We start from the raw sequence: 19,969 nt of genomic DNA, 5'->3' as shown, positions 1-19,969 counted from the left end.
CATATCACTCTATCTCTCCAACATTCCCTCGTATCCATTTCCATCGATAAATTTCTACTTCCCGAAGTTTCATGCATTCGTTGGGCACGAAACTATAGTGGAGGACTAATAGTTAATTAAATAGTGGTTAAACCAAACATTAACAACCGTTCAACACTGCTTTTGCACTGTTCCGTTTTTATTAATTTGGTCCGCTTCAAAAAGTTCCGTTGCACAAAAATCGCTAAACTGCTAGTTATATCTATATATTCCCACTACGTTCTAAAACAAAACATCTTTTCGCATTGTGATTTTGAAATTGTAGGACTGAATACGTTACGCAGGGAGTTTGCTGGGCGCAGGGCCGAAGGCGTATCCTGCAACCTTACCCTACCAATGCAAAAAGTAAGACCTTAATGGCGCACTGGGCGGTTTTAGGTGGCACAAATGTACAGGGACTGCTATGGCGGCCTTCATTAACTAATACTTCTACAGGCAATTTAAATGTTCTTGCTAATCAGTCCATTTTCCTTATTAATGTCCCCTCATGGCTGTCCATTACCTCAAAAAGACATCAAAGAGCAAAAACATTTATGTGTAATTCTGTTCCAATTGAAAGGCTTCCAAAAGAAAATGACCTCGGGGCGAATAAATCACAGAGGAAGACATTAAGAGAGCTATGTGGCAATTCTGTTCCTCCTTACATTCTGGACAGGTACAAAGTCTGTTGTATTTGTGTTATTTATTTATACAAGAACTGTCTAATTTTACTATTGCTATTTTTGCCTAGGTGGACTTCATGTGAGGCGGTGTGCCTCTGAGGTTCTATGACTATCTGCTGGATAAAAATCCAGTTGACTTTTTATCGTTATTAGAACAATTTTGACGAATTGGTCGACAATTGTTGCATCCTATGCGTATGAGCTGCAAAAAGCACAGGGAGAGATATTATCCTCTGAACAAATAACATTATAAAAATAGTCACTGCAATATCTCAGGGTTTTAATTTGTTGCCTTTCAAATATTTGGGTCGTGGACTACCTTAGCAAAATCGAGGATAGCTATGGGACCGAGAATCTTACAAATGTCTCTTTATTGAAGTGACTAAATTGGGATAATGCTGTTTCCTTACGATTCAGTTTTTAACTCAATTGGAATTTAAATTTTCCATGCTTTCGTAGTCTTCGCCTCTTTGAAGAGTTCTTGTATGGATTTTACTCTTGAGATTTCGAAATCTTAATGTCATTGGAGGGCCGAGGCTGGGCATCCAATGATGAAATGTTTCTTTGTTTTTACTGTGACTGTGTTACATAGTATAACGCTCGTCTGAGTCGTCTCAATCTTTCTTAGGTTTTTTCCATCTGGCTGTTTGACACTTAATATTTATTATGAATTAATACTTAATTAATTTATGAAAATCCTATCCTTAGTTTTAATTTTTGCTCATATAATCCTCGTAATGTCAATAAAAAAAACCAGATTTAGTGTTATCTCGGAATATTGTGAAGAATAGTGTATGAATGGATATACAGTGGCAGTGGCACACATCAAATGGAAGGACAAGATACCTTCACCCAAATAAGGATAAGGGTTAATAAGTTCACATAGGCTTGGAGGGAAAAGATGCATGCACCCAAATAAGGGAAAGAGTTAAATTCACATAGGCTAGGCCACTTGCGTTTAACATAAGTAGATGGGTCACGCCCAAGGAAGTGTAGGAATACAGAATACGTGCACCATAGTAATTTTAGAAATGGACTGACCATCAACGGTATATGCGTGGGTTTGGTGTACAGAGGCAGTAGGACTGAATACTATGTCTCTTTGAAGAGTCACGAATATTGAAAAAACAAGAATATGGAATCTTGTGGAATTTTTATTTCGTACCAATAGTAAGAAGAAAGACATGCATAAACAGGTAGCTTGCTGAATTATGGCTTTTCTTACTAGAGATGAGGGATCTCATCACATCTCACTCTCTAACCATTGCGTGATAGCTAGGTCAGTAGAGTTATGGGTGGCCTAGTTGAATTTGGGAAAATGGGTGACACTCTTAAGAGGAGCGTCATTGTCTTTACTTTGGACTGTACGCACTTGATTTGGCCTAGCGAAAAAATACCTATGGTTACACCTTGTAGGCACATGGTTGATTCCAAAGGGTAGTGGGGCATGTACACCTTTATTCCAAAAGTGTTTAAGTGTTGGGGTGCAAGTAATATTTGAAAACACAACTTTTCCTTTCCTATAGTTAAGAGAATTGCAGGTTTGGACATTATTGAGGCTTCGCATCCATGGAAAAGGGCTACTTTCACGGACCTCCATGATTCACCCAGATACAATTTGCCAGGAAATGGCTATTGAACGAGCATAAAATATTTCAATTATGAGTTTTACAAGCGTCTAAAGTCACTGGGAATGACCTGTTGGCAGTTAAATTTTTAAGCAGATGGGACAAATCTTCAGCTCCTCCTCTGATGTCTACGAAAAAACTTGCCATTCACTCTTATTTGAGTGAAAGAGTTTGTTGTACTTCTTGTTGCGGAAGTATAACATTATATGGAGTCATATATTGCTGAAAAATTGCAGTGGAAGGACCCTCCATGGGGCTGCACCCTAACTGTTTCATTGATTGTGATATTGCTATCAGGATTCAACTGTGTAGTTTTTTGAGTCAAATTCATTGTTTCATTCGTTCTGATCAAAATAATTGAAAAAAATGAGAAGGAATTGTCCATGCAAAGGCTGGAAGGTCTATTTTAAATCAATAGTTATAAATTAGTATAGGAGTTATTTTGTAAGTATGCATTGTTGGTGAAATGATATGGTGAAAGCATGGGCTAAGGGCAGGCATTACAAGATGTTGTGAGCAAAAGCTTGTAAACATGTAAATATAATTAAATTTTTGAACTTCTGATAAAACTCACTTTACCAGCAATTATCACCATTTTTTAAACATCAATTATTGTTGAATTCATGTAAATAAGGACACTTAAAAATGGGTGCATGCAGATTTATGTTGACTTTTTGCTGCAGTAGTGGTTTAGACTAGAGAGTATCATAATTGTTTGTGATTCAGCTTTCCGGATTTCACTTATCGTTAGGTGGTTATTTATGCTAGTGAAGTTGTCACCTGGCAACCTTAAATAAAATTCTTTAGCTCTCAAAAATTCCAAATGCTAATCCTTGGATATCTTCCACATCACATGATAAACTATGTCTATGTTTAACATCTTGGGTTGGTTAGGACACTTGAGAAAGAGCTACGGGTCTTGCACCTTGGCCAAATTCTTTGGATATGGTGAGAAACTATAAAATAGCTGAAGTTTTGATTGAAATTTAAGGAGTTTACTAATTTTTGTTATCCTCTTTCAGGGTAGAGGAGGTTGGCTTTGTAGTCCCTACTGATGTTCAGGAGCAGGTATTACCAGTAGTCCTGTCTGGAGCGGACTGTATTATACATGCTCAGGTGGTTCTTTTTTCGATATAGTTTGATATCAGCTTTAATAAGTTGCTTCTTTTATTCATATGTTTAGCTACTGGAAGCATATATCCATATAGATACAATCATGCAAGAATGCAGCTGCATTCAAATAAAAAAAACACACAAATGGCCTGGAGCTGGTGCTGTTATCTTTCTTAACCTCTTAGAGACGAGTAACTATGAGCTTTTAGCTTTTTTTTCGTATTCTTATCTTCCCTATACATTATAATTGTTGTTGTTGATGGGTTAAACTTCTTTAAGCTAATATGCAAATGGGGACTATATTAATGAAAGAACTAATCAATTATAACACTTTAGGCTTTAGTATTTTAAAACGTATTCGGTAAAGATTTTTTCATTATATTTATCCCAATTTACATTTACATGGTAAAATTTTCTACTTGTTATGTACAACAACTATATTTTGACGTTCGTGTATGACTATATTTAAGTGCTTTTTTGTTATCTAAGCTTTTGGTCGACAATTGGCTTATTTTGTGATGATGTACTACTAATGTCCTTGAAGAGTTTAACATGAGCATTAGTAAGGTCAATTCAATTACAAGCTAGAATTTACATTCTATTGGAACCTGGAAATTCTATTGGCGTCTATTTTAGTATCCAATTAGGAAATTGGGAGCTAGTTTGGGATCATATTTGGAAGGCTGAGGAGTTGTGCTAGGCCTATCCCATTGGTTGCTATCTGCATGTGCTATTTGTTAAGTCCTGAAAAAATGCAAAATACAGCAGAGACATAATGCATTGTGATGCTGTAAGCACTGTCAAGTAGAGAGTTTTGCAATCAGAGAAATGCCATTAAGAGTGACAAGTCTGCTCTCATTACTGTAAGTTGATGTCTCTCTTCTTGACATATTTTCACGCCCTTGAAAATTCTTTCCTAATTGTCAGGTTCAATGCTTTATATGATATCGTTAATTTTTTTCCCTATTAATTGCCACCAAACTTTGATTGCACACTCCTATAATTCGTGGGAGGTTACTCCTCTTTGCAGACTGTCACCGTAATCTGCTTGTTCTTCTAGGCCTCTCTTTTTCTTACGTCACAAACTATCTTTTCTCTAATCTATACAGATTGCCAAATAATTTTCATGACTTTGCCATTGCGTTTATGACAATCAATGCCTTTAAATCTTCATCTCTATCATTGTACCTATAAGGCTATGCAATATCATAGTTCTTCAATATCATCTTCTCACTACTTACTCCCCCTTTATGCATTTAGTATCCTTCTGTGCTTTTCTTTGCTTGTCCAATCCTTTTTTGTGGACTTCATCAACACACTCTCAGGACCATGCCCTTAATCATTTGGCTGATTGTAGTCAAACCTTTAGTTGAATACTGCTGCAGCAAACTCAACAGCCTATCATTCTTCCATTTCACTTCTCTTCATAGATATTGTCTTAGAGTTGCTACTGTCAAGCTTGCCAATAGTCTTCCTTCAATCATGACCATGTATCTACAATCACATCTTGCACATGATGCTTGTAAAACTCAATATCTTGTTTGATCCTTAGACAAGTGTCCGTTGCACTTCATGACCATTCTGATTGTTGAAGAACCTTCCTTTTCCTCTTTCACCATACACTAAGCTATTGTTATCTTTCCGTTTCTTATATCACTGTCAAAAGTGACCTCATTTCATTTTATTTAAATGACCTGAGTGTAACCCTTGTAACCTTCATAAATCAATGCAAAGGATATGATATTTTTCCCACACAAAAATCTATACAATAGGCTCAACTCCACTTCATTTATAATGTTCAATTTAATGTCTAGGTTCTTGTAGTTGGCCTATTTAGTTCATCATCGCGACCCTCGTGAGCTGATAGTGGGATTTAAGGGTCTCAGTTGTGGAGGTATTAGGCTTTTCAGTGGCCTATGGTGAGTTTTGGCTTCGTTTCGAGGGACTTACTATTTATAGTAAGTCAATAGTTGGTTTCAACGAGCTCAGTTGAGTTAGAGGAGCCGAGTGAAGCTCTCAATTTTTATTTCTGGCTTCCAGTTTGGGCCCCAATAATCTTGGAGGGGGTTGTTTATTTTTAGTAAGTCACCCTGTTAGGTTCATTCATCGTTTTTCTTTATCAAGATCATTCCTGTGTTATTAGATTTTGATTTTGATGCTTCTTCAGTCATTTTCACAAGACGAGTGAATTATTATTATTCAACTAAATATGTTGAGGTTGCTATTTTTGTTGGTATTGTATGTTGGCCACTTAGTGTCATAGCTCGTTGGAACTAGGTTGAAAAGTTTTAGATTTTGGACACAAGAAACAATGAGCTTGCATGTCATAATTTCTGATATGGTTGAAAAGGTCGTTTCTGGGAGCTAAAAGGAAATTAATATAATGTGCGTAAGTATAAAGCAAAAAGGCTTTTAATTGGGAGCCAAAAGGAAATAAATAAATTATATTATGTGCCTAAGTATAAAGTAATATAGACCAGTGATAGAGGAAATAATGGCTTTTTATATCTAGTGAGAACTTCAACTTTTATTACAGACTTGTATATTCTCCCTTGACGAATATTATTTTTTTCAAAGATCTTAGTATTGACTGAGAATATGGTAGTAATGTAACTCTGTACTAAGTATTATCAAATCTTGATTATTGATGAACATATTTGCCGTTGACAATATAAAGACTGCTATTGTATAAAAATGAATGCTTGCTGTAGATATGTAATTGCCACTGCTATTGATTATGATATCTCAACAAACATCGATAGTACTATATATATACATATATTGACATATAGGGTCATGACCCTACATGGTTATAACTAATCACACTTATATTGCCAATGATTACAAATTGCACCAATTCACATTAGCACTTACTGTGCTTGATTAAGTATACCATTTGGCGATTATCAAACATGACTTAGAGATAGGTAGGAGATTCATAATTCTCGATCATTGGGTAAGAGAAATGCAGACTTCATTCTGCCCGTAGGAAGACAATAATATATTATTAGTAATTCGTCCATTCAATATTGTATGTAATTATGATTATAATTATATATATATTGATGCAGGAGCATCCAGTGGTGTAAGGGCAATCCTGTATCACCCAAAAAATATGCTTAGAGATAGTTTTTGTTCAATTTGTTTTCATTTTTGGATACTCATTTGGGTCAAATAAAAGTTTCAACTCTCACAGTTCCACTAGTAGTTTTCTGGGTTAGAGTTTTTGAGCACCTTGGGATATGTGCCAATGCAAAAAATGGGTTATTTTGTAATTGAGCCATAAATATGATGAGTTAGAGGGTGTAAGTGGGAGGGATGATTGTACTTGTAATTTAAAGCACTCCAGAAAAAGAATCAGGTCAAAAGGCTTTACGGTTAGAAAGTTATTGCAGTTTTAAGTTGCCTGGAGACCTCCTAAGAGTGCTTCAAAGTCAGATTTGAGGCACTAAACGGTCTCGTATGGGCCCGAAAAATGGAGGACAAACAAAGTTGGTCCATAAGGCTATAGAGTGCTTCGAAGCTTTCTAGAAATGTAAACGGTTCGTCAATCAGAGTCTTGGTTCAAAAGTTATGCCTCCTGGAAGTTGGGCTACCGTTTCTAGATTCTTCTAATTTTACATCGACTTCTAACGTGATTTCTAGAACCTTTTCTTTTGGCGGTGGATGCCAACTGGCATATTCTAGAATGTATTCCTAACCCTAAACCAATTGGGGTTTATTCAAGAACATTTCTGGCATTGTAAAGGCAGTTCTCAGTGGAGTTTGGGAGAGGTATTGTGAGGAGGATTTTTCTCCAGAATCAGGCTATTGTAAGCCCATAGGGCATGTCTTTGGGTCTGTTTTCTTTGTACTGAATTTAGTAGCATATTTTTACTGATAATAATATTTCCCTTTTCTTGTTGTGTTCATTTTGGTCTTGGGTTGTGTCCTCCATCAAGTGGTATTAGAGCAGGTTTTCTTGAGTGTGTAGACAGAGCGCTGACTGTGAGGCAGTTTGCACCAGGACTGTGTGGTTGTGGGTTTGAGACAAGAAGATGCCTCTACGAAGGGAACGTGGTGGAAGGGCCAGAGTTGTTACTCCTGAGGTTAGAGCCCTCTAGAGACAAGTTCAAGCATTGCAGCAGGAGATTCGTAGAGGAATGAATGTTGCCACAGGTGACGAAATTGAGGAAGAAAATAAAGAAAAAGAAAATATTGGACTGGAAGGAGAAGGCAACAGGGAAGTCCTAAACCAGGCAGAGGAGAGGCTTTTTAGGGCCATTTCTAAGCTTGGAAAAAGACCTAAAATTGATGTGGGTATGTTTTCAAGAAATCTAAACCTGGATGAGTTGATCGACTGGATCAATTAACTAGAGGAGTATTTTGAGTATGAGGATATCAGACCCAGAGAGGGTTAAGTTTGTGAAGGCCATGCCAAAATCTGGTGGCAAGAGATTCAACTGGAAAGAAATAGAAGAGGAAAGGAGAAAATCACAAAATGGGATCGCATGTTGGACAAACTAAAGAAGCAGTTCATTCCTGTTGATTGCAAGCTTGATTTGTTCAAGAAAACGCAAGGGTTAAAGCAAGCAAGAAAATCTGTCCAGGAATATACAGAGGAATTTAATTGAGTTCTTATTAGGGCAGGGCATGCAGAAGCAAATAAGGAGAAGGTTGCCTGTTACCTTAGTGGGTTACGACCTAGCATTCAGGAGGAGTTAAGTCTGGTTAGAATGACTAGCATTGAAGAGGCATACCATTTTGCCCTGCGAGTTGAAGAGAAGCTAGACAAAAGGTTTGAAGGAAGGCAAAGAGGGTGCGGTCAAGGAGGAAGGGGCGGTGGTAGGTCATTTGGAGGCTGAAATGAGAACCAGAAGAAAAATGAAGATGTGGGTACTAGTGGGAACCAGAGGAACGAGGGTTTCAACCGCTCCCGTGATCAAAACTTTGGAGATCAGAGAGGAAGAGGTAGGGGACGTGGACAAGGTTCAGGAAGACTAAGCTTCCGTGGTACCTGTTTTCATTGCAATGAAGAAGGTCATTGTGCCTTTGAATGCCCTCAACGACAAGGAAGGACAGATAGGAGAGCTGATGGTCAAGCAAGGGTTGCTCATGTGGACGAGGATGCATAGTCATCGCATTCAGAGGATGCAAAAAGAGGAGAGGTTCTAGTAAATGAAGGGGTCTTACTAAGCGGTGAGACTAAACCTGGACTAAGGAGGAGTTTGTTTCGTACCAGGTGCAAGTGCGAGGATAAATGCTGTGATGTGATTGTTGATGGTGGAAGCACTGACAACTTGTTGTCAGAGGAGATGGTCTCTAAGCTAAAGCTTAAGAGGGAGAAACACCCCCAACCCTATTGGATTGCTTGGGTGAAGGATGATCATAATGTCCTAGTTAGTGAACAATGTTTGGTGAAGTTCAAGATTGGAAGTTACCATGATGAAGTTCTCTGTGACATTATTCCAATGGATGTCTGCCATTTATTGTTGGGTAGATTATGGCAGTTTCATAGGTATGCTGTACATGATGGTCATGCAAATACCTACTCTTTGATAAAGGATGGAGTTTGCCACAAACTGAAGCCCTTGATAAAGGAAGGTGAAAAGGTATGTAGTAGTGCTAGGGTATGTCTTGTTGATGGAAGAAATTTTTTAGATGGCATGAAACATCAGCGTATGTGTTATGTGTTGATTCCTAGAAAAGATAACGAAGGTAGTAGTGAAATTCCACTTGAAGTTTCAGGCATATTCAGTGAGTATGGAGATGTCATCTCTGATAATGTTCCAGAAGGGTTGCCACTAGTAAGGCAAATTGGTCATAAGATAGATTTAATCCCTGGAGCTAGTTTGCCTAACAAGGCTGCTCATAGGATGACTCCTATTGAAACTGAGGAGCTAAACAGACAGGTTTAGGAGCTATTGAGGAAGGGTTTGATTCGAGAGAGCCTAAGTCCATGTGCAGTACTTGCAGTACTGGCACCAAAGAAGGATGGAGAGTGGAGAATGTGCACAGACTCTTGAGCTATAAATAGAATAACCTTCAAATATCGGTTCCCTTTGCCAAGATTGGATGATCTTATGGACTGCTTGAGTGGAGCTCAGTACTTCACAAAGATAGAGCTCAAGAGTGGCTATCACCAGATACAGATACAAGAGGGAGATGAGTTGAAGACTACATTCAAGACCAAGGAGGGTCTATATGAGTGGTTAGTCATGCCCTTTGGACTGACCAATGCGCCAAGCACCTTCATGCAGCTTATGAATGAGGTACCAAAGAAATTCTTGGGAAAATTTCTTATTGTCTATTTGGATGATATTTAATTTTTAGCAAGACTTTGGATGAACATTTATTGCACATTCGTAGTGTCCTTGAAAGGTTGAGGTAAGAGAAATTGTTGATTAATTTGAAGAAGTGTAGCTTTGTGTAAAAAGAGTTAGTCTACTTGGGGTTTGTTGTATCATCTGAGGGTCTCAAAATGGATCCAGAGAAGGTAAAAGCCATCTTGGAATGGCCTACTCCAAGGCTTGCTACTGAGGTGAGATCATTCCATGGTTTGGTTAGTTTTTACAGGAAGTTCATTAGGAATTTCAGTGGCATATGTGCACCTCTGATTGAAACGATAAGGGGGGATAGAAAAGAGTTCAAGTGGACTACAACAACTGCAAGGAGTTTTGAATTGTTGAAGAAGAAGGTGACATAACAACCTGTGTTGACACTTCCTAATTTCAGTAAGGTGTTCCAGGTGGACTGTGATGCTAGTGGCAGTGCTATTGGGGTTGTATTGAGCCAAGAAGGTAAGCCTATTGCATATTTTAGTGAAAAATTGAATGATGCAAAGAAGAAGTATTCTGTTTATGATGAGGAGTTCTATGCAATCGTTTAGGCCTTAAAGAAATGGAGGCATTATTTGTTGCCAAAAGAATTTGTCTTGTATATTGATCACCAAGCATTGCAGTACCTAAATAGCCAAGGTAAATTGAATCAGAGACATTTGAAGTGGGTAGAGTTCATGCAAAGCTATGCATTTGTGTTGAAACATAGAAGTGGAAGGTCTAATAGGGTTGTAGATGCATTGAGCAAGAGACACTTGTTGCTGACAGTAATGCAGGTTGAAGTGGTTGGGTTTGATGAACTCAAGAATTTGTACCCTGAGGATCCTGATTTTGCTGAAGCATGGAAGGCTTGTAAAGAACCTGTTACTCTAGACAAGACCAGGTGGCTAGATTATTTGATTTAGGATGGTATGTTGTTGAAGGGCAGTCAATTATGCTTTCGAAGGAGTTCTATGAGGGAAAACTTGATCAAGGAAAAACACAGTGGAGGGATGGCAGGACACTTTGGTCGAGATAAGACAATTGCCATTCTTAGAGAACAATATTTATGGCCTCAAATGTCACAGGATGTGAAGAAGTTTGTGCAGAGTTGTCAAGTATGTCAAGCAACCAAAGGATTTAGTCGCAATACTGGACTCTATCAGCCATTTCTTGTTCCATCAAAGCCTTGGGAGGACATAACTATGGATTTTGTTCTTGGATTGCCGAGGACACAAAGGGGTAATGACTCAATATTTGTGGTGGTTGATAGGTTCTCCAAGATGGCACATTTCATTCCATGCCACAAGACTCATGATGCTGTACATATTGCAGATTTGTTTTCCAGAGAGGTGGTGAGACTACATGGTCTCCCAAAGAGTATTGTTTCCGACAGAGATACTAAATTTGTGGGGTATTTTTGGAGGACTTTGTGGAAGAAGTTGAGGACGGAATTGAAGTTCAGTGCTACACATCATCCGCAGATTGACGGACAAACAAAAGTGGTAAATAGAAGTTTGGGCAATTTCTGAGGTGTTTAGTGGGGGATAAGCCCAAGGGATGGGATTTGATTCTACCACAAGCAGAATTTGCCTACAATAATTCTATAAATAGGAGTACGGGTAGATCACCATTCCAAATTGTGTATAGAAGTAGCCCAAGGACTACACCAGAATTGAGAAAGATGGAGCAAGGGGAGAGGACAAGTGCCAGGGCAGAAGAATTTGCTGAACATGTCAAGAGCCTAAATGAGGAGGTCCATGCACACATTACCAAGATGAATCAATAGTATAAAGCTAGGGCAGATCAATGGAGGAGACAAAGAGTTCCGAGTAGGGGATTTGGTTATGGTACACTTAGGAAAGGAACGATTTCCAGTGGGTACTTACAACAAGCTGAAGATGAAGAAATTTGGCCCTTGCAAAATTTTGAAGAAACATGACTCGGGAAATGCATATGAGGTGGAGTTGCCAGATGGGATTCACATTTCTCCGTCTTCAACATTGCAAACTTAACAGAATATCATGATGATGGTGCAGATGAAGGGTTGATGCTGGAGCCATGTCCAATTCCTACTTCTAAGAAGGAGGAGATGGAGGAGATTGTGGATAGTCGTGTTGGTCAGAGTACTAGAAATAGACAGTATGAAAAGTACTTGGTGAAGTGGAAAGGACGACCCGTAGAAGACTCAACTTGGATATTAGTAGCAGAGGTTTTCCATTTGGGTTTTTTTCTACCAACTATAAAGTGACACGGTCACTTTTCAATCTACCCTGGGTATCTGATGCAGGAGCATCTAGTGGTGTAAGGGCAATCCTGTATCACCCAAAAAATATGCTTAGAGATAGTTTCTGTTTAATGTGCTTTCATTTTTGGATACCCATTTGGGTCAAATAAAGGTTCCAACTCTCACAGTTCCACTATCAGTTTTCTAGGTTAGAGTTTTTGAGCACCTTGGGATACGTGCCAATGCAAAAAAGGGGTATTTTTTAATTGAGCCATAATTATGATGAGTTAGAAGGTGTAAGTGGGAGGGATGATTGTACTTGTAATTTAAAACACTCTAGGAAAAGAATCAGGTCAAAAGGCTTTACGGTTAGAAAGTTATTGCAGTTTTAAGTTGCCTGGAGACCTCCTAAGAGCGTTTTAAAGTCAGATTTGAGGCACTAAACGGCCTCGTACGGGCCCAAAAAATGGGGGACGAGCGAAGCTGGTCTATAGGGCTATAGAGCGCTTCGAGAGCTTTTCGGAAATGTAAACAGTTCGTCAATCGGAGTCTCGGTTCAAAAGTTATGCCTCTCAAAAGTTGGGCTACCGTTTCTAGATTCTTCTAATTTTACACTGACTTCTAACGTGATTTCTAGAACCTTTTGTTTTGGTGGTGGATGCCAATTGACATATTCTAGAATGTATTCCTAACCCTAAACCAATTGGGGTTTATTTAAGAACATTTCTGGCATTGTAAAGGCAATTCTCAGTGGAGTCTGGGAGAAGGTACTGTGAGGAGGATTTTTCTCTAATATCAGGCTATTGTAAGCCCATAGGGCATGTCTTTGGGGTTTTTTTCTTTGTACTGAATGTAGTAGCAAATTTTTATTGATAATAATATTTCCCTTTTCCTGTTGTGTTCTTTCTAGTCTTGGGTTGTGTCCTCCATTATATATATATATCTATATATATATATATAATTCGTATTCAATCATATATATTTATCAAATTTATTATAAAATATTACACTTCAATCCAAATGAAGCTATATTCTTAACACTCCCTCTTAGTAAAAGAGGATTGAATCTCATAACAATTTTTAAAGGCCATCATCCTATAGGTATTCTTTATATATATATATATATATATATATATATATATAATTCCTATTCAATCATATATACATTTATCAAATTAATTATAAAATATTATTCACTTCAATCCAAATGAAGCTATATTCTTAACACTCCCTCTTAGCAAAAGAGGATTGAATCTCATAAAAATGTTTAAAGGCCAACATCCTATAGGTATTCTTTTGATATGTGCATTTACATCAACTTTGTAATGCTTATCAATGGAACATCAAAGAGATATGAGTTACTTGATTTTCGACACTCCGGGACAACATCTAATGAAGTCTATCAGATAATAATCTTGATCTTAGAACAACATCATAGTTTCCATGTTAAGTATTACGATTTTCAAGAATCTTCTAAGAGATCAACTTAATGTAGTCTATCGTAATAGATTAGTTGTCATGGTCTTCGACACAGTCCGCGGCAACAAGTTAATGTAGTCCATCATGATAATTTATCAAGAACTCAGAATTAACCAACACAAGTAGTATCATGATTTCCGGCTCATTCTAGGAAAACAACTTAATGAAGTTGATCATGATCATCTGTTATCATAGTTATCGACACATTTCGGGACAACAACTTAATGAAGTCATATGATAATAGTTCAATCTATTGTTAAGGTCGTCACCTTATCATAGAGACCTTACACCCAAAAGAAAGATCATTTGTGAGGACCATGGCCCAATCATACACAGTACCATTCGTGATGCCATTCATGAATGTAATATGAGGCAGGGCGATATTTGAGGCTCTACTCACCCCGGTTAATCTGCTTTTTATTACATCCATAATACATCTTCAATGGCCCTCTCGGATGAAATCTCGCCGTAGTCCTCGACTCTTGGTACCTTTCACAACAGACTCAAATTCCTTTGGTGTGAGGTTGCGTCCCACCAATTTTACCCAATACTCCTTGTGTTCTTGCGACAACTTGTGATTCTTGGTCACCACTTTGCGACCTCCTTGGCCAGGAATGCCAAGACCCTACTGAAATCTCGAGCTTTGAAGGAGACTGTCATTTGATGCTTTTTGTAGACAAATGTGCTAGTTCAATTGTTCCTGTTGTAGGTTTCGATCATAGTTCTTAGGATTGTCTCAAACAACCTAATGGAGAACACGGGGAGTTGTATTGCCCAGTTGACTTGGGCATGGATCAGAATTTGTTTGATTAGGTCTGTATTCGCCGTCTCTTGCCACCATTTGTAGCACTCACTGCTATTCAACCCTTCGAATTGAACTGTGAGATGTGACAAGTCGGCCTTGACCTTCTGTTTCTTGTTGCTTGTTGTCGGCCTTGCAACTCAGACTCCCGAAGCCAACACCCTCGCATTCTTTTCCATACTATTTTCCTTCAACTTGGCTTTCCACTTCCTTCTCTTCCCTGCGGAATGCATACTAATTGATTAACCGTCCTGTATTTTGTCTTTATTGTGACGATGGTTAGGGCTTTCACTTCTATGCGAAATGTATTTCACTTTGCCATGGACTTCTATACTGCTTCATTGGATGTGCCCTTGCAACTGTGTGTTTTCACTTTTCCGTGTATGTTCTACTTTTTCCTGCTTAGCGATTGTTGTCCTCCTTATCTTCTTCCCTTGTAGCGGTTTGTGTTGTTACGGGAGTCTATGCAAAAATGTTTTGTTTTGTTCCTCGCCGACTTGCTCTTTTCCTTCCCCACAGACTCTCTTCTCTTTGGCGGACGAAAAACTTCTTCCCTTGTTGGTTTCCCTTCTTCCTATGATGCGGTTGCAGGCTTTTGCGCTTCTTGGCAGACAGAGAACTTCTTCCTTGACCGGTTACCCTTCTCCCTCTTCCGTGGACTGCATACTTCTCTTCCCTCACCACAAACCTTTCCCCCTTGCTTTGTGCTTTCCCTTCTCGCACATGCTCCTTATTTCTTTGTTTTGCTTCGCAGGTGGTCTTTTATTCTCTACAACGAGTTTTGTTTTCTTTTCGATGGAGTTTTTCTTTTGTCTTGCGGCACATATTCCTTGGTTAGTCTTTTTTCGGATGCTTGTCCACGGGCAACATGATAAACCCGCGAGACAACATGTCTGCGGGACAACATGATAACATTGTGGGTCAACATGTTTGCGGTCATGTTTCCACGGGACCATATATCCACAACCATGTGTATGGGACAACTGTCCGTGGCTGCTTGTTCGTGGAATGATTTCCTTTTTAATTTTTTTGCTTCATTTTAATTTTTTTTTCCTTCATTTTTTAATTTTAATTTTTTAAAAAAAACTCCAAGTCGAATTACCACTCATTTCACCTTCTTGCCATTCGTGATAAATTTTGAGGTTGGATCCATTGATGGCTTTAGGAATTTCTCGCCTGTCCAAGGTCCATAGTTTTATGGAACCATTGTCGCTTACTTCTCCGATTTTATATGGTCTGAGCCATTTAACCTTGAATTTCTCCAGTTTTATCTCGTTGTGGCCATTGTACTAAAGCACGCGTTGGCCTGGCTGAAACCTTGTTCTTTTCAGATGTTTTTCGTGCCATGCCTTCCGTCGGGTCTGCACTACCTCTGTTGCCCATTGTGCTGTTAATCTCCATTCATCCAATTTGTTCAGTTTGTATAAGTGTTCTTGTAGACTCTCCATATCTCCGAGTCTATTTTCAATTGCAATCCGCAGACTTAGGACCATAAATTCGGCTAGTACCACGACTTCTTGGCCAAACATTAACTAGAATGACGTTTGTCCAATTGTGACTTTGAATGTGGTTCGGTAGGCCCACCGTGTCAAAGGCAACTTTTCTTCCTAGTCTGCTTGTTCAAACTTCGCATGATTTATATATGATGGCCACAAGGATTTTGTTTGTTGCTTTTGCCTGGCCATTAGCTCGTGGGTAATACGGACTTGACAACGAATAAAAAATCTTGAATTCTATTGTTAGTAATCTGATCACGTGATTGACAAAGTGACCCCCTTTGATTACATGGGTCAATGAGTTTGACTTAAAATCACATAGTTAAATCCTGATAGCAATATCACAATTTGACTTGCTGTGGAAATTATCTCCTACTTATCAATTAATGAGCTTAAGGGGCTTTCTAATGAATGGTTCATAAGGCACAACACTTGGTGAAGGTTTTGCAAATGGGGTTACAAGCTTTGGGTTTAACCATGGAGGAAACTCCGTAGTTAAGCGCACTTAGGCTGGAGTAGTACTGGTATGGGTGACCTCTCAGGAAGTCTCGGTACTTCATCCTTGTGAGCATCACCTAGATCTAATGAGTGCTAATTGTTCCAGTTATTGTCATGAGAGATGGATTCATGATGAATCACTACTCATGAAACATGGGTCAATGAGTTTGACTCAAAATAACACAGTTAAATCCTGGTAGCAATATCATAATTTGACCCCCTCTGTCCCTTGTCAACTGGATAGGTATGCCATACCGTGTGATGATTTGTTCATACAAAACTTCGTCGTACTTATTGCAGAGTTGTTGGGTAGTGCCCGTTCCTCTACGCATTTTGTTAAATACTCCATGGCCACCACTATGTATCGACAAGGATAGGTATGGCATACCGTGTGATGATTTGTTCATACAGAAACTTTGCCGTACTTATTGCAAAGTTTTCGGGTAGTGCCCGTGCCTTTACCCATTTTGTTAAATACTCCGTGGCCACCACCACATATCAGCAACGTCGGGCCCTACTCGCCTTCAACAGACCCATGAAGTCTAGTCCTCAACGTTCAAACAACTCATGGGCGTTGGATGGGTTTGATAAAATGAAATCTTGTCCTCAATGTTCAAACAACTCTTGGGCGTCGGATGAGTTTAATGGCATGAAGTCCGTCTTGAGTGGTTTGCCGACTCTCTGGCATGTATCGCAATTCAATACCCATTCCCATGCATCATTGTAAAGTGTGGGCCACCATAACCCAGCAAGCAGAACCTTCCGTGCCGTTGTGTCGAGTCCTATGTGGCCGCCTACCGGACCTTCATGTGCTTCCCTCAGAATACTGTGCTTTTCTTCTTCCATTACACATCGCCTCAGCACTTGATCAGGACCTATCTTGTATTGGAAACCATTTATCAGTTGGAAAGTTCGGCTCCTTTTCGCCATTCGCCTGGCGCCATCTCTCTCAGAAATTGAGACGTCGGTAGATATTCCCAATGGACTTGTACCATCTTGGAAGAATGGCGATTTTGAACAAGTGTACATCTGGAAAATCATCATTGACCCCTTCCAGTGGCTCTCCGCACCTGATATGGGAGAGCTGGTCTGCAATGACATGACTCTTCTAGGGTCGCATAATGATGTTGAAGGTGAATTCTTGCAGTAGCAACAAACATGATGCTAATCCTGACTTGGATAATTGGTTTGTTCACTAGGTACATCAACGCTTGGTGATCCACGTAAAAGGTATATGGTGTAACCAATATGTAATGTTAGAATTTTTGTACCGAGTACACCATCCCAAGAGCCTCCCTTTCAGTGGTGTTGTAATTCTTCTCGGCCTTTGAAAGTAGTTGACTTGTGAAATATATTGGGTGATCTAGGCCATGGTTATCGGTTTGCGCCAACATTGCACCTATGGCGAAGTTTGAAGCGTCCACATGGACGTGAAACTCCTTGTTGCAGTTCAGGTATGCCAAGATGGGCATCCCCAATAATCTGTTTTTCAATTCTGTGAAGGCAGTCTCCTGCTCGGAACTCCAGATGTACGGTTCCCCCTTCCATGTCAACTTGTCCAGAGGAAGAGCAATTCGGGTGTAGTTATTTATGAACCGTCTATAATATCCAATGTGCCCGAGAAAAGACTTGACTCCAGATACCTCTGTTAGGGCTTCCATTTCCATGATCACCCTTACTTTGTTGGGGTCGGTCTTCAATCCTGACTTGCAAACAATGTGCCCAAGTAGTTTGCCTTGAGGAACCATGAACTGATATTTTTTTGGATTCAATGCCAACCTTGCCTGCCAACACCTCTCCATACATTCTTGGAGTGCCTTCAAGTGGTTGTCTCGTCCACTGAAGATGGACCAATCATCTAAAAATGCTTGGAAGTTTCCTACGACATTTTTGTTAATTATTGTGGATCTCTGATAGATAAAACAATTACAAAATAAATGCTTGGAGAGAATATCTTACTTGAATAATGCTGAATGTATTTACTTCTTCTTTGGCAGTGATCACAGTTTATCTTTCTTCTTTGAACTATATACTGTAATAACTGAAGTGCAATGTAACTGATGCAATAATATTAATAGAGAGCAATGTTCTTACAATAGTTATTTATTGACTACAGGGACTTTGAATGCCGTGGATTGATATCTTTCCCTACGGCCAGAGTGCACATAAATATGTGAACATAAGAAATGACTTCGAAGACTCATGTCTCTACGTGGCCCTTGGGCCACGTAGAGGCATGCCTCTTCAGAGGCATGTTCCTTTACAACAATGATAAACAACCTTGATTAATATATGTGCCCGATAGTAAGAATATAACCGACATGATAATGAGATTATCTCTCAATATAATAAAGGAGCCCGATCACAATAAAGGCTGTTGATAGTCAATGAAACTTGATAACAGTATTTCAAGAGATTGCCGATAATCCATATAATATTACAAGGACACACACACACACACATATATATATATATGTGCATGCTTATAGCCATGTAATTTATAGAATCAACAATAATATTCAGTATATCAAATAATCCATGTTTTGCTTCTTCTGACGCCAAACATTAACACTCCCTCTTTAGCAAGGGAGAAGTAAAACATCAATAAGTCAAAATCATCATATAATCAACACAATATGAATAGTAAATGATCTCTACTTGCACTTAAAGCAATGTCTAGAGATGTCCATGATATACACATAATCTCTACTTGCACTTAAGCAATGTCTAGAGATGCATATATAATCTCTACTTGCACTTAAGCAATGTCTAGAGATGCGTCTATAATTTCTACTTGCATTAGAGATGCTCATATTATCTCTACTTGCACTTAAGCAATGTCTAGAGATGCCCATATAATACACGCGTAGGTTTATCATTTACAAGATCGTCACCTTGTAAATAATTTCCTTCAAATGAATATGTCCATGAAAGATCGTCACCTTTCATTACATATCAAATGCTACTAAGTAACCAATAGAAGCATAAACTCAAATGAAATAAATATTTTATTTCAAAAATTTATCATTACAATTAATCATACCAAGTTTTTCTCTAAAGTATTTCAGTTTCACTTTGGCAAGAGGCTTGGTAAGGATATCAGCTATTTGCTCATTTGTACACATGTATTCTAATTGAATAACTCCTCGATTCACCATATCTCTGATGTAATGAAATATAATTTCAATATGTTTGGAGCGGTTGGGAAACATTGGATTAGAGGAAAGTTTAATACAACTTTGATTATCATAATAAATCACAGTGGGCTTCAAATGTCTTTTGAAGAGATCTGATAGCAACTTTCATAGCCATACTGTTTCTCTAGCACCCAAGGAAGACGCAATGTACTTAGCTTCCGTGGAACTCAATGCTACTGAAGTTTATTTTCGACTAGACCAAGAAATCATACTAGATCCAAGACTGAAACAATATCCTGAAGTACTCTTCTGCTCAACGGAGCTTCCAGCCCAATCAGAATCTGAATATCCAAGTGGTTCAATGTTGACTTTGTCATATTTGATTCCCATTCCAATAGTGCCTTTTAGATATTTCAACATATATTTAGTTGCATGTAGAGGTATCTTCTTAGGAGCACACATAAATTGACTCAAGGTGTGAGTTGCATAGCATATGTCAAGATGAGTATTGACCATATACATCAGGGATCCAATAATTTGTTTGTAGTAAGTAGGATCTGCAGCCTCAGATTTGTTCATATCATCTTTTAAT

General features: G+C 38.7%; 1 protein-coding gene across 4 annotated transcripts in view; it reads left to right on the top strand.

The window, feature by feature from the left end:
• The first annotated feature begins 209 nt into the window (after positions 1-209).
• Positions 210-19,969, top strand: part of LOC149558067 (P-loop containing nucleoside triphosphate hydrolases superfamily protein) — a 259,235-nt gene continuing 239,475 nt past the window's right edge. For 3 of the 4 annotated variants that reach the window (XM_089832471.1, XM_089832473.1, XM_089832472.1), the window contains exons 1-2: positions 265-694; positions 3,352-3,445. In XM_089832471.1, coding sequence (XP_089688597.1) covers positions 396-694; positions 3,352-3,445 — 393 coding nt within the window. In that variant the 5' untranslated portion in view covers positions 265-395. Of the gene's footprint in view, positions 695-3,351; positions 3,446-19,969 lie in introns of all 4 variants that reach the window. The other variant, XM_089832470.1, reaches the window with a different exon arrangement.

This window comes from Cupressus sempervirens, chromosome 5, assembly GCF_028749045.1.
Source record: "Cupressus sempervirens isolate cs-2001-9-10 chromosome 5, ASM2874904v1, whole genome shotgun sequence".
Taxonomy (NCBI): domain Eukaryota; kingdom Viridiplantae; phylum Streptophyta; class Pinopsida; order Cupressales; family Cupressaceae; genus Cupressus; species Cupressus sempervirens.
The sequence above is the reverse complement of the archived record's forward strand: the minus strand, read 5'-3'. Positions and strand labels throughout refer to the sequence as shown.